General features: G+C 40.0%; 1 protein-coding gene across 33 annotated transcripts in view; it reads left to right on the forward strand.

The window, feature by feature from the left end:
* clasp2 (cytoplasmic linker associated protein 2) overlaps nt 1-20,533 on the forward strand; it is a 242,744-nt gene that overhangs the window by 187,400 nt on the left and 34,811 nt on the right. For 26 of the 33 annotated variants that reach the window (XM_051935860.1, XM_051935863.1, XM_051935866.1 and 23 more), the window contains 6 exons: nt 203-280; nt 833-1,000; nt 2,481-2,536; nt 6,225-6,392; nt 6,739-6,762; nt 8,412-8,519. In XM_051935860.1, coding sequence (XP_051791820.1) covers nt 203-280; nt 833-1,000; nt 2,481-2,536; nt 6,225-6,392; nt 6,739-6,762; nt 8,412-8,519 — 602 coding nt within the window. The remainder of the gene's footprint in view (nt 1-202; nt 281-832; nt 1,001-2,480; nt 2,537-6,224; nt 6,393-6,738; nt 6,763-8,411; nt 8,520-20,533) is intronic. The other 7 variants (XM_051935862.1, XM_051935890.1, XM_051935867.1 and 4 more) reach the window with 1 other exon arrangement.

Below are 20,533 nucleotides of genomic sequence, written 5' to 3' on the forward strand. Positions count from 1 at the left end.
AGAAAATATCAGCAAAGATTAAATTGACTCTTGTTTCCTGTAATATTGGCACACTAAGTGGTTTTTAGTGATACGAAAAAGTTTAGGTATATGGAATATCTCAGGACTGTGTTGGGATCTCATCCCAAATGAGTAAACCATCTGTCTTTGGGTATTAATTTACCAAATTCTGGGTGCTATTTAATCATCATTTTACTTCTAGGCATGCAGCCGTTCTGGTTGAAAGCATAAGAAAAGGAATCCGGGATGCTGATGCAGAAGCCCGAGTAGAAGCCAGAAAGTAAGTTGTGTTAGGCTTATACAATGCCACTTAATACTTTTACATAGGTGTCAACTTATCAGAAATTATACTGCTTTATAGTGGGCATTTAGAATGAAATGGTATGATGAGTGGAAGAAGCTGAATCCATAGCAGTTATCTCCGAGACAAGATTAACTCATAGTATAGTTTATAATGTAGGCCAGCAAAGCTATATCAAAAATTATCTTAAAATTAAATAAATCAAATGTTTTCCGATTATCATGAAAACCTACAGTCAGCATCCCTCCTTTACAGAGCTTAGCCTTTGTCATACTAAAAAAGAAAATGTTTGCTGCTGCTCTCACCTTGAATGGCACATTACTGAAGTGTTTGATTATTGTGTTTATATTGTATGAGCAGCACAGTGCATATTAGCATAGATACATATGATTCAATTGATACTGTTTTTATACTGCTTCTCATTGGATGTACCCCATTCTGAACTGAAGTTAACACAATTGATATGTATTTCATCTGAACTTTTAAGGGTTTTCTTATTGACTATATGTTAACTATGCTGTTTTTACACAGGGCCTATTGGGGACTGCGGAATCATTTCTTGGCTGAAGCAGATGCCCTATACAACAACCTGGAGCCATCATACCAGAGAACCATTCAGTCAGGCTTGAAGAGTTCAGGCAGTGTAGCCTCACTGCCCCAATCAGACCGCTCTTCATCAAGCTCCCAGGAGAGCCTAAAGTGAGTAAAAAAAAAACAGATAGCATGTGGTATTAGTATCTTTGTCAGACTTAATTGGTGTTAGCATCTTGACAACTACTGAATCTGTTGTTATAATGTATGTTTCAACATATACAGGGTAATCCCAGTACAGCACAATCCTGGGTGTTACTTGATAACTTGGTTATCTGTTGTGCTAACAAAAGACGTGTAGTTTATATAATTCATAATTGTGAAACTTTCAAAACGTGGCCTTATTCTTAAGAGAGATTTGCTTTAATGCAACATTCATTTATGAGGCTAAATTAAAAAAAAAAAAAAACATAGCCAAGAGGACATTGTAATTTTTCTTGGTAATTTCATAACATTTATAGGCAGGTCATCTATGCCAGTGCTGTAGATTTATAACTTACAAAGCCAACATCAGTGCACATTTAACACAAGATAATATGGTATAACAAAGTTGTAAGTGTGGGTGACAGAGAATCGATCGTGTATCACTTACTCAGCAGATCTGGGCATTTCACTGAAGATTTAATCATAGTTTGGAAACATTATTGATAATTTTATATAAATATTTTAAATAAATGTCTTGGATGTTTATTATTCCCAGTCTATTACATTTAAAACATTTTTCTAAAGAACAAAATTACAGTGCCAATAATGGCAAAGCATTTTTTTGCATTTAAATGTAAATGTATGGCAGATGAGAAATACACAACATCCAGAAAGGCTTTGAGCAAAATTAGTAGACACTTTGATTTGTTACAACTTTTAGTTGAAAGTATTTTGTATAAGAAAACTTTAAGGCTCATCTTTAGGTTAAAAAAAATCAATATAATGGAATTTCTTTCAACTTACATTGTTAAGGGGTCTTGGTTTTCAGGATTGTAAAAAGAGTGTCAAATTTGTTGAGTTGATTGATTCATGATTTCACTCATGCTGGAAATAGTTAAATTATTTTCAAGAGTAACTAAGATGTGTAAATTAGTCAAAGTTTCAAGTAAATTATGATTATTTTGGAGTACAGTATTGGGAAAAGAAAAAAGGATGAGACCACCATCTGCTTAATAAGGCATAGTGACAGCAAATATACGGAAGGCAAACGAATAGAGAAAATTAATATATATCTTAGATGTAAGGAAAAATTAGTTTATAAAAATATGTGATACATAGTACTGAATGTTTAAATACACAACTAATTGAAAGAAATTAATAGCACAAAAATATATATACCATAGCATGATAGAAAACTTATCTATATTATCCTGTATATGACTTGCAGCTTCTGTTTGTACAGACTGTAGTCCCTTAAACAAGTAACCTTCTCTTCCTGTCCTTGGTGGTTAATATCACATTATTACAAGATGGCCTCATTCAAAAATACTGAACTGGTTTTCAAGAAGTTAATTATAATTTTTTATTCTTGTGTTAGTTTTGTTTAGATTTATCCACAGAGTATTTTGTATTCTTCAAATTTCAAATCTGTCTTTCTTCTTAGCCGCCCATTTACTTCAAAATGGTCAACGTCAGGAGCCCCTAGTGGCCCCGGGAGAGGTATGTAACCATGTCCTTCTTTTGCCTGCAAAAGGACACTGATAACTGATTGAGCATATGAGAAAGTGACAAAAATCAGTTGAGTACATTTCACAGATCCCAACTTCACCAGGAGGCATCCAGAAAAGCAATGTTTTTCTAATTTTTAAGTTATTTTTTTAGTTTTTATTTAGTTTTTGATTTAAATTTTTTGTTTGTATGTAGTTATAGTTTTTAGTCATTTTCTTATTTTAGTTTGTATTTAGGTAGGTTTTTTATATATAGTTTTGTTTCAGCAATTCTTATTTTTGTCACATTTTCTTAGTTTTGTATTGCTCATCAAAAATATCCACACTGACAGTTTAACAAGTGTAAAAACACAGTTTTCTTCATAGTTGTGAAATTGTATATAATTTTATATCGTTTATGTTGTACCTGTCAACTTAATACATACAATTTTCTTAAATGTTCTCGTGATGATGTGATAGTTCAAGGGTTCCAGTATAATCAAAAAAGTGCCAGAATATAATAATTGTGCTCTGATATAATTTATTACATTAACCTGCAAGTTTAATCAAATGGTTATTTAATTTCAAAAGCACTGTTGTTTTTACTTTGAAAATGTATTTATGAACAGTCAGATCACTGTACACATGTATTCTTATTTTGCATTTGTGTTTGATTATTTACGTAATGCGAACTATATGTCCTCTATCCATTTCGAAACTTTGAGAGTGTCTTTTTTTCTGGGAATTCTTACTTTTCTTATTTATTTATTTTTTTTAAATATTGTTGAAGTCACTTCTTTAAACTGTGTTAATAGCAATAACGGAAATAAAGATAAATGTTTTCCCATGTATATACTGCCTCTCTACCAGCATAGCATTTAAATTATATTTTGCTCATCAACAACAGCTCAGATCGTTCCCTTAATAAGCAACATGCAAAACCATGGGTAGCTCCCTCTGAGCCTAAACTGGGAGGAAATAATTTAATAACACATGTAGGAATGGCAATTTGTTTGCTTTTCAGTTAAAATTTAACAATCCCAGCCAGACCTCTGCGCTGCTGCAAAGTAAATAGACCAAACAAAGTTGTCTCGTTTAGAGATGCAAACTCCCAAGTATTTTTATTTTTGTTTTTGTATGACATACCAAGATTGCAGTCTGCATGAATCAGGTAGTTCTAGTGCTTTACCATTGATGGGCCGGCCATATGTTAAGCACTGTTAAAGAAAGTTTGCTGCATGCAAACCCAGCCAGTTTTTAATAGAGAGCAGATTTGGTACATTACTCTTGTTAAAATAAACCCTGAATGGGATGGCATACTTCAGAATTAATAGTGCTGATGAGCTCCCACATCACATCACAATCGTCTGTTTAAAACTTTGCAATACTGCAGAATTCTTAATATATTAAAATTATTGCATTCCATCTATTTGCTATCAGTGAAGCAATTAACATAGAGATGTTCATCATGACAGTGTGGTCGGAGTACACTCTCTGACACCGCATCACCCACGTTGAAACATCAGCACTAATAACATGATTAGAATTAAATGTACATGTGTAATGTTGGCACGGTTGATACCATTGATTGATTGCATGCTACGCTGTACTGCCAAGGTACCATCAACAAACAAGTTGTATCACTGCAAAGTAATGGTAAAATTCCTGACATTCCTACTTTTTTTGGCATATAATGATAAAAAAATTTTCCAAGTCTGTATACAGTGGAACCTCGGTTCACGAACGTCTCGGTACACGTACAAATCGGTTTACGACCAAAAAGTTCGCCAAACTTTTGCCTTGGTTCACGACCACACACTCGGTGTACGAACAAGCCAGTTTCCCTTTCGGTTTGTACATGTTCAGTCTCTCCCTGTACATTTCCTGTGCAGCGAGCAAGAGAGAGAGAGCGCCGCACCCACCCACACACACACACACACACAGGCAGCGCAGAGAGAGAGAGAGAGAGACAGGCAGCGCAGAGAGAGAGACACGCACACACACAGGCAGCACGAGAGAGAGACACGCACACACACAGGCAGCACGAGAGAGAGACACGCACACACACAGGCAGCACAAGAGAGACACGCACACACACAGGTAGCGCAAGAGAGAGCTGGACGCGTAAGGTAGGAAGGCAGTTAAAGAATGCACTGGGCTTGATTTTGTTTTCATTTCTGTTTACAGCGATCGGTTCGTAGCGTTCACTGTTGCAATGTTACTTTTCTTGGTGGTTTATTAAATTAAGGATTTTTTCAAATGTTCATTTTTTTCCCTGTGCTTAAAACTCATTAAAAAAAAGTGTTTTTAGCCAGCGGTTGTTAGCGCTATAGCGCGAACTATTGCAGTGTTAGTTATCTCTGTTGTTCAAGGTTTTCTCAGTGTTATTCAATGTTTTTACATTTAGTTTACAATTACGCTGTGCATTCTGTGGTTTAATTAACTATATTTGTGCTTAAAATCTTAAAAAATTATATATATTTACATACAGTTCGTATGGTCTAGAATTGTATTTACATACAATCCTATGGGGGAAATTGCTTCGGTTTAAGACCAGAGTTTTGGAACGGATTATGGTCGTGAACCGAGGTTCCACTGTACTGACTGAATTTGAAGTGTGATTGTGGCTTTTTGAGTTTGACAAATCCTCAGTGTCTATAAATTTCAATGTATAATTTAAGCACCTTTTCATTGAAGCTTAGTGAAAGCTGTCTCATATTTTCTGTCATCGGAGCATCTGTAACTGATGGTCAGTTATGGCCAAATAATATATACAGAATATGTCATTGACAAGTGATGAGGTTTTGGTATTCACCAACAGTTGTAAGAAGGAAAGCTGACTGAAGAATGAAATGACCAAGGAAATCCACAAATTCAGAGTCCAGCAGTGAGGGGTTACTTAAACATGTACCCAAATCAGTGCTCGTCTCTAAACTAATCTCACAACTGCACAGTTTTAAATAATATTTAATAACTACAATATAATCTCAATTATCTGTTAGGGGTCGGGACAGAGGCTGTTACTGATAAGAGAAAAGGCGAATAACAAAACAGCTACTTTAAAAATGATATACAGTAGATTAGTTTAGTGAATAGTTGTATTTATTTACCAAACAAATCTATATTAACAAAATATAATATAGTATTAACAAAATTAATTAATTCATATAATATTGTAATGACCAGCATAATAAAAAAATTGCAATACACAATAGGTAAAGCTGTCTGTGCAGTGGCATTTTTGATGACAATGATAAACAATAGAAACTTATCCTTTATTAATTTGTTATCAAAACTTGCTGACTTGGGCGGCACGGTGATGCAGTGGTAGCGCTGCTCCCTCGCAGTTAGGAGACCTGGGTTCGCTTCCCGGGTCCTCCCTGCGTGGAGTTTGCATGTTCTCCCCATGTCTGCGTGGGTTTCCTCCGGGCGCTTCGGTTTCCTCCCACAGTCCAAAGAAATGCAGGTTAGGTGGATTGGCGATTCTAAATTGGTCCTAAGTGTGTGCTTGGTGTGTGGGTGTGTTTGTGTGTGTCCTGCGGTGGGTTGGCACCCTGCCCGGGATTGCTTCCTGCCTTGTGCCCTGTGTTGGCTGGGATTGGCTCCAGCAGACCCCCGTAACCCTGTGTTCGGATTCAGCGGATTGGAAAATGGATGTATGGAACTTGCTGACTTTATTGACGTATGTTCTTTTTTTCTAGTTCCTTCTGGCATGAAGGCAGCTGCCACGCCAGGGTCTTTGCAAAGGTCTAGAAGTGATGTTGATGTGAACGCAGCAGCGGGAGCTAAAGTTCGGCATGCTGGACAAGCTAGTGGCACAGGACGTCTGTCGGCTGCTGGTCTCCCTCCTGGTTCTTTTGGATCTTTAGGTAAGGTTATCTAGTTTCACTCTTGAGTGACTGACCCTAGTGAATTAGAATGTCAGTACAATGTCCTTGTATAGTCCAGTAAGTCTGAGTATGGTGATGTGCCTCTGTTGCCACCACCTTTGTTTTTGCTTGTTTTGATCATTTTCCTCTTGGGGTTATAATGGAAGAAAAATTGCAAAGGGAAAGCAGGCCTTTGTTCTTCTGTGTCAGGAGAGCAAACAGAGACATCTCTGAGATTCTTGTGTTTGTTAAATTTGTGTCTTTTGCTGTCCATTTTTTTTCCTGTATGCTTCATTCTTACTACTAACACACCCCTTCTTCCTGTTCTTTGCCTGCCCCTGCGAAGATGATGCATCTGATAAGGCTGATGGTAAGAACAAGCATCTTACACCTCACAGGTTTCCATCTTTACTCACTTAGTGTGTTGCTTCTTCATCTTTTTCAATTTTTTTGTCCTAAGTGAACCATCACTATCGTTAAGACTATATAGTCTTTTCCTATATGAAATGTAAACCATTTAGTAACTGGAAAGCATGTAGTTCTCCTTTCTTGCTCCACTCCTGCTTACCCAAGTGTCCATGGTGCTCTGAAAGTCTTGGTGCTGCTGGTTCACTATCTGTGACTTGTGTAATTTTGTGTGTGCATGGTGTGCTGGAATACTACCAACTCCCAAGCTCCTAGTAGCACTCTTCATTATAACCTGGCTCTACTATCATCTGCTGCCAGTAAGCCGAAGTACTAGATCTACTAACAGAAGTGACCTGAACAAAGCACTTAATCTCTCCCCTTTTTACACTCTTCAGGCTGTGGTAAGAGGATTGTTTCCTGTGTCTATGTCATGTCCATGGGAAATATTGACCAGTTCCCCAAGCTATACTTTTCATGCTGCATATCAGTGTTTTAAAAATGCATTTTAGGAATATCACCTTTTTTCTTTTTTTAAATCTTACTAAAATTATTGGACTGCTAGACTTAACAGGTTCAAAAATGAAGGATGTCAGGATAATATTACTAGAGAGCAGCAAGAAAAACTGATACAGTCACAACTCTCTCATTCACATCAAACCATACCTAAAGGTGCAGGCTTAAGCCAAGGAAATGTTTTTTAAATTGTTTTGATAGCATTGTAGTCAGCATAATAATATGTGAGTCCTAAATGTTCACTTTAGTACATTGTACCTTTAGAAGTCTTAATGAGGGCCTGGTGCTGCATGGTATTGCTCATCCATTTTTCTGCATGAGCATTACATTGTCTTATGTTTTTGGTCTGGGGTTTAGACCACCCTGAACAGAATGAGACAGAAAAACTTACTTATTCATTGGAAAACATCTTTATGTTGTGTGATAATCATAGCTGAAACAGATCAGTTATTACAAATGAGTCAATCTTCATATTTAGTCTTTCTTGACAAGCAATATCTCAGTGTGATTTACAATATAAAGCATGGGTTACATGTTACTGTACTTGCAGAAAGTGTCAGGTTGGTCTTGAGTTGGAATGTATGCGATGGAGGAGTCTTTACCTCTTACCTTAGAACACTTGCTTAAACTACAGCTGTAGAAGTGAAATGCACATGCTGACTACTGAGACAGAAGTAGGGTTGTGCAGAGTTATCTGTGTTTGGTCGTGGAGGCATTCATCAATCATTTAACTTAGTAGATCTGAGTTTTGGTCTCACTGTGGGCTGGAGGTGGTATAAGTGTTTATAGCCACCCAGATCTCCACCATTGCTGAGTAGAGAAGTTACTGTTGAAAAAATATTATATGATTTGATTGATGTTTTGTATAGTGTTTCAGACAGTGTAATAAATATCGTGCAGCATCATGCACTGAATTGCTCTGCTGTTTCTATATGTATCTGGTCTCATTGAGAAAGAATAATGGAATATGACCTGGAACAGCTGACAGAAAGCTGGGAAAGGCATTTTTTATATACTGGATACATATTTACTTAGTAAAATTCAGCTGTCGCAGCTTCTTCTACCTCTTTATATCCATGCCACCCTGTTTTTTTGCAGGTCGCATTCGCACCAAGCAGTCTTTGACAGCAGCAACTGGCAGCATGGGTGTCAGTCAAGTGGATTCCAGAGGACGCAGCCGCACTAAGGTGGTTTCACAATCACAACGTATGTATCCCACACGTTTCATTGCTTTTCATTGAGGAGACTTTGGGGAAAAATGAAGATCACTTTAAAATGTAAAATGTGTAGAAGTGATTCAGCTCACCTGGCACCTCACCCATGTGAATAACAAGCTACTACCCATAGTCAGCATTTCTCCTTCCACCTAATTGCTTGGCCATCACTTGGTCCGGCTGGTATGCACTCAAGGGATTGAGAGCTGTGGGGCAGGAAACTGAATGAAAACTGAAGAGCTAAGAGGAGACAGGCCTTCAACATGTATCCAAGGCTTTTTGTTATATAACAGAAAGGCAGCAATGCTGATCAATTTGGGAATGGGGGTGTTCGTAGTGTTTTCATATGTTGGCACTTATCTGTCAATTAAAAGTATTGATTCTCATTTTCAGTTCTACAGATTTACAGTGGTTACTTGTTTTCACTTAATTAGAGGCTGCTTGTGCTTTACATCAATTTCCAGGTTTAATTATCCTCCAGTTTAAAAGTTTCTGCACTTTTTTTTTTTTCTGGGGTGCTCAATTTTAGTCTTGGGTGACACTTGTGTCTGTAGAATTTAATTACGTAATGTATTTTTTATGATTGCACTCTTTGCTTAGTTAAGCTGCCTGTTATCTTGTAGTGATATTGAGCTGTGTATTCATGTCACTTGATACTGAGTCTTTAAAGATACACACTTTTAACCAAAAACATCTATGAAGCTTGGCCACATTGTTCTCAATTAGTTAACACATATACAGTGGAACCTCGGTTCACGGCCATAATTCATTCCAAACCTCTAGTCGTATACCGAATTGGTCGTGAACCGAAGCAATTTCCCCCATAGGATTGTATGTAAATACAATTAATCCGTTCCAGACCGTACGTACTGTATCTAAATATATTTTTTTAAAGATTTTTAAGCACAAATATAGTTAATTACACCATAGAATGCACAGTGTAATAGTAAACTAATGTAAGAACATTGAATAACACTGACACAAACACCCAGGCTCCCTGCTCAGCTGCACAAGCAGGCTCGCTCGCTCTCAGCTGCACGTGCCCTCTCTCTCTCTCTCTCTCTCTCTCTCTCTCTCTCTCTCTCTCTCTCTTTCAGCAGCACGCGAGCCCGCTGTCTCTCTCTCTCTAACATTGCAGCAGTTTGACCTATAGCCTTGCAACCGATCGCCGTATAAACACTTTTCTTTTAATGAGTTTTAAGCACAGGGGGAAAAAAGGAACATTTGAACAAATCTGAACTTTATTTAAAAACCAACCACAAGCAACCAAGAAAGTAACATTTACAGGAGTTTGCGCTATAACCTTGCAACCGATCGCTGTATAAACACTTTCTTTTAATGAGTTTTAAGCACAGGGGGGAAAAGGAACATTTGAACAAATCCGAACTTTATTTAAAAACCAACCACAAGCAACCAAGAAAGTAACATTTACAGGAATTTGCACTATAGCCTTGCAACCGATCGCTGTATAAACACTTTCTTTTAATGAGTTTTAAGCACAGGGGGGAAAAAAGGAACATTTGAAAAATCTGTAATACAAAAACTAACCATAAACCACCAAGAAAACTAACCTTGCATGAGTCGAGGTCTGGCATGAAGTGAGGAGAAAATGGGTGGACAGGAGGTTACTGTTTTGAGGGAGATGGAGGAATGTTTTCTCTCTTGTGATTTCTTGGGTTTCTGGTGTTTTTAGCTGTTTAGCTGGTGAGAGCGAAAGCTTCGTGCAGCCATTCCAAAAACAAAGTCCGTGTGACCCAACCCTTCGTGTTTGCCTTCCACATCACTGGCAGTCTGGTTTTGTTTACATTGTGCTGTTTGAAAGCAGGAGGGTTCTCAAATTGGTAAATGAGTAAACTGGTAAACAGTTTTTCCACCTCTTCCAGCATTTGAGGTCTCTGCCTGGTTAACACTGTAACTCCTTTTGCAACATCAGCTGCTTTAATAGATTCTTTCTGCTTTAGAATAGTCGAAATTGTAGGTTTTGACTTCTTGTACTCGGCGGCAAGATCAGTAACACGAACGCCACGCTCATACTTTTCAATAATTTCTTTCTTTACTTCGATTTCAATTTTCTGCAAAACTTTCTTCTGACCACTCTTCACTTGCTTAGAAGCCATGGTTAACTGCAAAAGCACACGAAATACTGTAGAGCACAAAGAGTTCACAGGTAAAGCACGCACGTCTGACTGAGAACAATGAACAGGGAGATGCTGAACAGGTGCTTAAATACAGTAATCGGCGCGTACAAACCGGAAGGGAAATGAAATAGAGCACAAAGAGTTCACAGCGAAAGCACGCATGCAGGCACGTGCAAGCACGCACGTCTGACCGAGAACAATGCAACACGTGCGGAAATCATCGGCGCGCACAAACCGAAAGGGAAACTGGCTTGTTCGTATACCGAGTGTGTGGTCGTGAACCGAGGCAAAAGTTTGGCGAACTTTTTGGTCGTAAACCGAGTTGTACGTGTACCGAGGCGTTCGTGAACCGAAGTTCCACTGTAAATGTAATCTGTATGAATTCTTACTATGTCTAATTTTTTATTGACTATGGAAAACTAACATTGTGTTTAAGTATTTACTTAAACCATCCATAAGCATACTTTTGTGGCTTCAAATGCAAGTCATGGTAACCTAAAAGAACAGGGAGGCTGTTGTGTTGGCAGCATTAGGGAATGATGTATGCTAAAAGCAAGAACTGGCAGTAAAGATGAACAGAACGCTGGAGAAGTCAGAAAATATACTACTTCCAAAGTATCTCTCCCAGTTGCGTAGCGCATAAGGAGTCATAAGTGAACCAGTTCCCTGAACTGCTTAGGTCACAGAAAAGGCAGCATGTTATCACATTTGGATTCATTGTTAACACTTGACATGCCCATCACTAGGCATTATTATTGGGGCTAGGGATGTTAAAATCCAAGAAATTTGGTAAATATTTTATATAAAGAGTTGAAAGTATGTAAACATTTACATGGAATTCTGAACTTATTAATGTCAATCAACTCAAAATAGGCACAGTTAATGTTTCTTATTCTTGGCAATTTCTGCTTAAGTACTGTGTTGTCTGCTAGCAAGATACAACGGTTATGCAATTTATTACATGTTTTATACTAATGTAGGCTGCTGGTGTTTAAACTTTGAAAGCTGGGTTTTAAATGTTGGGAGTGTGTGTTCTTCTGTTTGGTATTATAATCTCTTTTTTCTGGTTCTTGCCACGGTGTGCATACTCTTTCTGTCGACTGCATGCTAGGTTAGACATGAAGTGGCCTATAAAGTACCTTGAGTCTGCCTGTTTTTTTTTTTTGTTTTTTTTTTGTTCTTTATTTCATCTTATACGATTTCTCGTATTAGAAATTTGTTAGTTTTCGCATACCCATTGGGGTCAGAGCGCAGGGTCAGCCATTGTACAGCGCCCCTGGAGCAATTACAGGTTAAGGGTCTTGCTCAAGGGCCCAGCAGAGTAGGATCTCTTTTGGCAGTGACGGAGATTCGAACCGGCAACCTTCGGGATACCAGCGCAGATCCTTAGCCTCAGAGCCACCACTCCACCCCAAAACAGTTTCTGTTTACTTTTAGCAGTTTTACTTTAACATTGTTGAAAGGGAAATAAAGTAAAAAGGAAATTGAATGGTGGATGGGGGGTCTACTGTATTCAGCTAGATAAAACCCATTTATGCACACTTGTCTCTCGCTTATTTGTTCCATGCTAGGCAGGTACAAACTGGCTAGTAAACTGTCTTGATTCTGCTTGCTTGTTTGTTTTTAGCCATTTCACTTGAATGTGTAAAAAGGAAATTAAACAGTAGGTAGGGTAAAGTTTATTCAGCTAGTTCAGCTCACATTCGCAGCACTTCCCTCTGATACAACTGATAGGCGGAGTGGTGGCTCTGAGGCTAGGGATCTGTACTGGCAATGAGAAGGTTGCCTATTCGAATCCCGTAAATGCCACTAAGGACTCTGCTCTGTTGGGCCCTTGTGCAAGGCCCTTAACCTGCAATTGCTGAGCGCTTTGAGTAGTAAGAAAAGCGCTATATAAATGCAAAGAATTATTATTACAACAAATGCCAAGAAGTAGCAAACCATCTTATATACTGATTACTCCTTTGCCGAGGGTCTCAACATACTCTGAAATGGTGTTACTTAAACAAAATAAAAACCATGTCGCTGCCTTATTATGTACTAAGTGAAAAAACTATTAGAGCACAGGTTCTTTGGTTTTAAACACAATATTTTAAAAAATCACAATTTTCTTTTATGAAAACTAAAATGTAGAACAATATAACATTGTATGCACCACGAGCCTACTGTCGTGCCTGCAAAGAGAATCTCTCTATACTGCTCAACTATAACCTCTTTGCAGCTTCCTTGCCTGTTTTTTAAAAGGTGCCATTGCCAGTAATAGAACACGTAATGAATGCATAATTTCTGCCTGTGTATGTCATTAGAGCACACAAAATGGTGAGGACCAATGAGGTGGGGATTTTAAACCCATATTACCTGGGTCTGTCAGAGGTCGCTTTATTGGTGCACTTGATTTGATTTATAAAATTTGACAAGAAAGCTTTGTTGAAACTTTCTTTGCTTCATATAGCGCACTATGATTTGGGCTTGATTGCAATTTTCCTAGCTGTTTTTGAATCTCAAGTTGGTGAAATGTTCCTTGCACTAATTATTAGGTCACAAAACAAAATTTTAAACTGGAATTGCAATACATATATATCAGCTCTAGCCTGGTGCAAGATGAGAACATGTAATAAAAAGTCCCACAATTAACTGAGTAATAGTTCTTTGCTTTGGCTCAGCTGGCTGCATAAGACAGTTTTTGTTTACTCTTTATGAAGATAAAATACAAAGTAATAACCTGCTCTGAGCAGTGAGTGACTCACACCTAAGACTCGGACTTTATGTGACAATCCCCAATAAATGCACAATAAACTAGTTTACTTCCTCTCTGTGTGGAGTTTGCATGTTTCCTTCAAGGCTTACATCAGGGTTTCAATTTCTTCTAACAAGCTACTTTACTCAGAATTGGCCAAGTGTTAATCAACATAATTAAGTGGCTGAGATTATGTTCAGTCTAGACCTTGCTTCATCTTATTTCTCTATCTCAGAAAAGGGATGAATGAATACAGGGAAATATTTTTCTTGTTAATGAGAAATCTATTTTGATTGCTCTGTAGTGGAATTGTAAAAGTTTTAATGTAAGCTGTCGCAGGAAGCCAGAGCCTTTCCCAGTATACATTCACATAGTATTTTTTTAATCCATTTTTAACTGTAATGCAAGTACTTGACAGGAACTAAATCTGGAAATAATGCTGTAATATGTTCAAGAGAAGCAGTGATAAAAAGCAAAGGAAAGGCATTGATATTCCTATTGTTTGCTTTGGAAATTTAATAATCTAGTAACATGAAACAATTTCTTCTTCTTCTTCTTCTTCTTCTTTCAGCTGCTCCCGTTAGGGGTTGCCACAGCGGATCATCTTCTTCCATATCTTTCTGTCCTCTGCATCTTGTTCTGTTACACCCATCACCTGCATGTCCTCTCTCACCACATCCATAAACCTTCTCTTAGGCCTTCCTCTTTTCCTCTTTCCTGGCAGCTCTATCCTTAGCATCCTTCTTCCAATATACCCGGCATCTCTCCTCTGCACATGTCCAAACCAACACAATGTCGCCTCTCTGACTTTGTCTCCCAACTGTCCAACATGAGCTGACCCTCTAATGTTCTCCTCTCTAATCCTACCCATCCTTGTCACACCCAATGTAAATCTTAGCATCTTTAACTCTCCTACCTCCAGCTCTGTCTCCTGCTTTCTGGTCAGTGCCACCGTCTCCAATTCATATAACATAGCTGGTCTCACTACCGTCCTGTAGACCTTCCCTTTCACTCTTGCTGATACCTGTCTGTTACAGATTACTCCTGACACTCTTCTCCACTCATTCCACCCTGCCTGCACTCTTTTTCACCTTCCATCCATCATCCATCCATTGTCTCCCGCTTATCCGAGGTCGGGTCGCGGGGGCAGCAGCTTGAGCAGAGATCCCACTTCCCTCTCCCCCCACTTCTTCTAGCTCTTCCGGGAGAATCCCAAGGCGTTCCCAGGCCAGTCGAGAGACATAGTCCCTCCAGCGTGTCCTGGGTCTTCCCCGGGGCCTCCTCCCGGTTGGACGTGCCCGGACACCTCACCAGGGAGGCGTCCAGAGGCATCCTGATCAGATGCCCGAGCCACCTCATCTGACTCCTCTCGATGCGGAGGAGCAGCGGCTCTACTCTGAGCCCCTCCCGGATGACTGAGCTTCTCACCCTATCTTTAAGGGAAAGCCCAGACACCCTGCGGAGGAAACTCATTTCAGCCGCTTGTATTCGCGATCTCGTTCTTTCGGTCACTACCCATAGCTCATGACCATAGGTGAGGGTAGGAACATAGATCGACTGGTAAATTGAGAGCTTCGCCTTGCGGCTCAGCTCCTTTTTCACCACGACAGACCGATGCAACGCCCGCATTACTGCGGATGCCGCACCGATCCGCCTGTCGATCTCACGCTCCATTCTTCCCTCACTCGTGAACAAGACCCCGAGATACTTGAACTCCTCCACTTGGGGCAGGATCTCGCTACCAACCCTGAGAGGGCACTCCACCCTTTTCCGGTTGAGGACCATGGTCTCGGATTTGGAGGTGCTGATTCTCATCCCAGCCGCTTCACACTCGGCTGCGAACCGATCCAGAGAGAGCTGAAGATCACGGCCTGATGAAGCAAACAGGACAACATCATCTGCAAAAAGCAGTGACCCAATCCTGAGCCCACCAAACCGGACCCCCTCAACACCCTGGCTGCGCCTAGAAATTCTGTCCATAAAAGTTATGAACAGAATCGGTGACAAAGGGCAGCCCTGGCGGAGTCCAACTCTCACTGGAAACGGGTTCGACTTACTGCCGGCAATGCGGACCAAGCTCTGGCACTGATCGTACAGGGACTGAACAGCCCTTATCAGGGGGGCCGGTACCCCATACTCTCGGAGTACCCCCCACAGGATTCCCCGAGGGACACGGTCGAATGCCTTTTCTAAGTCCACAAAACACATGTAGACTGGTTGGGCAAACTCCCATGCACCCTCCAGGACCCTGCTAAGGGTATAGAGCTGGTCCACTGTTCCGCGACCAGGACGAAAACCACACTGTTCCTCTTGAATCCGAGGCTCGACTATCCGACGGACCCTCCTCTCCAGGACCCCTGAATAGACTTTTCCAGGGAGGCTGAGGAGTGTGATCCCTCTGTAGTTGGAACACACCCTCCGATCCCCATTACTCTGTACTGTTGATCCTAAGTATTTAAACTCCTCCACCTTCACCAACTCTACTCCCTGCATCCTCACCATTCCACTGACCTCTCCCTCATTTACACACATGTATTCAGTCTTGTTCCTACTGACCTTCATTCCTTTCCTCTCTAGAGCATATCTCCACCTCTCCAGGGTCTCCTCAACCTGCTCCCTACTATCGCTACAGATCACAATGTCATCAGCAAACATCATAGTCCTAAGGGACTCCTGTCTAATCTCGTCTGTCAACCTGTCCATCACCATTGCAAATGAGAAAGGGCTCAGAGCCGATCCCTGATGTAATCCCACCTCCCCCTTGAATGCATCCGTCACTCCTATAATCTAGTAACATGAAACAACTATTGAATATATATTCAGGCATTTACAATAAGCTTAATTAACTTTCCTAAAACCTATAAACGTCCAATTAATTGACAGTTCATTCCACCAAATAACATTCTTATTTTTCTTTTTAATTCCATTTACTGCTGCAAAGTGCAAGCAACCCTCACTAGTAGGCAGTCAGAAATAGCAAATCTATGGGTCAGGCCTCAGGTCAAATAATCCGCATCAAGGTTGCACACATCTCCTGTTACGGAACATACTGACCGACTTCCTCATTTCAACAACATCAGTATAAATTGTCCAAAATGTGTTGTATCATAAACCCACAACATAAGTGTATATATCAATATGCACTGTATATGTTGTTTTCTGTTGTTGACTTTATGTACATATAACAGTAGGAGATTGAATATTGTTTCACCCCCATTATTTTGTATTGTACTTGGAGTGTGGCTGCAGAATTACATCATATTTAGCGTATATATTTGTGTATTTGTGTCTATGTATATATTATAAATAAAATATGTGTGTATATGTATGTATATATGTGTATATATGTATATATATATATATATGTATGTATACAGTGGAACCTCGGTTCACGACCATAATTCGTTCCAATACCATCCATCCATCCATTTTCCAACCCGCTGAATCCGAACACAGGGTCACGGGGGTCTGCTGGAGCCAATCCCAGCCAACACAGGGCACAAGGCAGGGAACCAATCCAGGGCAGGGTGCCAACCCACCGCAGTCGTTCCAATACTCTGGTCGTAAACCAAGTTGGTCATGAACCGAAGCAATTTCTCCCATAGGATTGTATGTAAATACAATAACCGTTCCAGACCGTATGAACTGTATGTGTGTGTATATATATATATATATATATATATATATATATATATATATATATATATATATATATATATATATATATATATATATATATATATATATATATATATATATTTTTTTTTTTTTTTTTTTTTTTTAGTTTTTAGTTTTTAAGCACAAATATAGTTAATTATACCATAGAATGCATAGCGTAATGGTAAACTAAATGTAAAAACATTGAATAACACTGAGAAAACCTTGAACAACAGAGAAAACTAACACTGCAATAGTTCGCGCTATAGTGCTAGGAACCGCTCGCTAAAAACACTTTTTTTAACGAGTTTTAAGCACAGGGGAAAAAAATGAACATTTGAAAAATCCGTAATTTAATAAACCACCAAGAAAAGTAACATTGTAACAATGCAGGCTACGAACCGATCACTGTAAATAGAACTGAAAACAAAAACAAGCCTTCTCTACCTTATGCGTCCCTCGCTCGCTCTCTCTCGAGCCTGTGTGTGTGTGCGTGCGTCTCTCTTTGTCTCTCTTTTGCGAGCCTGGAGCACCTGTGTGTGTGTCTTTTTAGAGCGCTCCTGTGTGTGTGCGGGAGCCTCTCTCGTGTGTGCTTGTGTGCGCACGCTGCCTCTCTCTCGAGCTGCCTGTGTGTGTGTGTGTGTAAGTGTGCTTCACTCTATCGCGGATTTTATATGTAAGCATATTTAAATATATATATCGCAGATTTTTTGCTGGTTTGCGGATTTTTGCGGACAATGGGTCTTTTAATTTCTGGTACATGCTTCACTGTGGGGACTGTATTGGACAAGTGATGAGCAGTGCCTGGTTGTCTCCACACATACTGCTTAGAATTAAGGCCAAAAAGTTCTATCTTGGTCTCATCAGACCAGAGAATCTTATTTCTCACCATCTCAGAGTCCTTCAGGTGTCTTTTAGCAAACTCCATGCGGGCTGTCATGTGTCTTGCACTGAGGTATGTGTGGAGACAACCAGGCACTGCTCATCACTTGTCCAATACAGTCCCCACAGTGAAGCATGGCGGTGGCAGCATCATGCTGTGGGGGTGTTTTTCAGCAGCAGGGACAGGACGACTGGTTGCAATCGAGGGAAAGATGAATGCGGCCAAGTACAGGGATATCCTGGACAAAAACCTTCTCCAGAGTGCTAAGGACCTCAGACTGGGCTGAAGGTTTACCTTCCAGCAAGACAATGACCCTAAGCACACAGCTAAAATAACAAAGGAGTGGCTTCACAACAACTCTGTGACTGTTCTTGAATGGCCCAGCCAGAGCCCTGACTTAAACCCAATTGAGCATCTCTGGAGAGACCTAAAAATGGCTGTCCACCAACGTTTACCATCCAACCTGACAGAACTGGAGAGGATCTGCAAGGAGGAATGGCAGAGGATCCCCAAATCCAGGTGTGAAAAACTTGTTGTGTCTTTCCCAAGAAGACTCATGGCTGTATTAGCTCAAAAGGGTGCTTCTACTAAATACTGAGCAAAGGGTCTGAATACTTAGGACCATGTGATATTTCAGTTTTTCTTTTTTAATAAATCTGCAACAATTTCAAAAATTCTTTTTTTTGTCTGTCAATATGGGGTGCTGTGTGTACATTAATGAGGGAAAAAATTAATTTAAATGATTTTAGCAAATGGCTGCAATATGACAAAGAGTGTAAAATTGAAGGGGGTCTGAATACTTTCCGTACCCACTGTATGTATGTATGTATGTATATTCAGTGCATCCGGAAAGTATTCACAGCGCATCATTTTTTCCTCATTTTGTTATGTTACAGAAAATTCCAAAATGGATTAAATTCATTTTTTTCCTCAGAATTCTACACACAACACCCCATAATGACAACATGAAAAAAGTTTACTTGAGGTTTTTGCTAATTTATTAAAAATAAAAAAACTGGGAAAGCACATGTACTTAAGTATTCACAGCCTTTGCCATGAAGCTCATAATTGAGCTCAGGTGCATCCTGTTTCCCCTGATCATCCTTGAGATGTTTCTGCAGCTTAATTGGAGTCCACCTGTGGTAAATTCAGTTGATTGGACATGATTTGGAAAGGCACACGCCTGTCTATATAAGGTCCCACAGTTGACAGTTCATGTCAGAGCACAAACCAAGCATGAAGTCAAAGGAATTGTCTGTAGACCTCCGAGACAGGATTGTCTCGAGGCACAAATCTGGGGAAGGTTACATAAAAATTTCTGCTGCTTTGAAGGTCCCAATGAGCACAGTGGCCTCCATCATCCGTAAGTGGAAGAAGTTCGAAACCACCAGGTCTCTTCCTAGAGCTGGCCGGCCATCTAAACTGAGCGATAGGGTGAGAAGGGTCTTAGTCAGGGAGGTGACCAAGAACCCGATGGTCACTCTGTCAGAGCTCCAGAGGTCCTCTGTGGAGAGAGGAGAACCTTCCAGAAGGACAACCATCTCTGCAGCAATCCACCAATCAGGCCTGTATGGTAGAGTGGCCAGACGGAAGCCACTCCTTAGTAAAAGGTACATGGCAGCCCGCCTGGAGTTTGCCAAAAGGCACCTGAAGGACTCTCAGACAGTGAAGCATGGTGGTGACAGCATCATGCTGTGAGGATGTTTTCCAGTGGCAGGGACTAGGAGACTAGTCAGGATAAAGGGAAAAATGACTGCAGAAATGTACAGAGACATCCTGGATGAAAACCTGCTCCAGAGCTCTCTTGACCTCAGACTGGGGTGACGGTTCATCTTTTCAGCAGGACAACGACGCTAAGCACACAGCCAAGATATCAAAGGAGTGGCTTCAGGACGACTCTGTGAATGTCCTTGAGTGGCCCAGCCAGAGTCCAGACTTGAATCCGATTGAACATCTCTGGAGAGATCTTAAAATGGCTGTGTACCGACGCTTCCCATCCAACGTGATGGAGGCTTGAGAGGTGCTGCAAAGAGGAATGGGCGAAATTGGCCAAGGATAGGTGTGCCAAGCTTGTGGTATCATATTCAGAAAGACTTGAGGCTGTATTTGCTGCCAAAGGTGCATGGACAAAGTATTGAGCAAAGGCTGTGAATACTTGTGTACATGTGATTTCTCAGTTTTTTTATTTTTAATAAATTTGCAAAAACCTCAAGTAAACTTTTGTTCACATTGTCATTATCGGGTGTTGTGTGTTGAATTCTGAGGAAAAAAATGAATTTAATCCATTTTGGAATAAGGCTGTACCAAAATGTGGAAAAAGTGATGCGCTGTGAATACTTTCCAGATGCACTGTATATGTATATGTGTATATATGTATATGTGTATATGTGTATGTGTATATATGTATATATACTGTATGTAAATGTATATATGTATACTGTATATCATTTCAAAGGCAAATACTACACTCAGAAACAGGGCATGCCAATGAGATCGCCGTTATCAGGACTTCTAGCGGAACTGGTAATGCAGCAATTTGAAAACATGGCTCTATCCCAGCTCACACCCAAAATTTGGATACGCTATGTAGA

Source organism: Erpetoichthys calabaricus, chromosome 13, assembly GCF_900747795.2.
Source record: "Erpetoichthys calabaricus chromosome 13, fErpCal1.3, whole genome shotgun sequence".
NCBI lineage: Eukaryota > Metazoa > Chordata > Cladistia > Polypteriformes > Polypteridae > Erpetoichthys > Erpetoichthys calabaricus.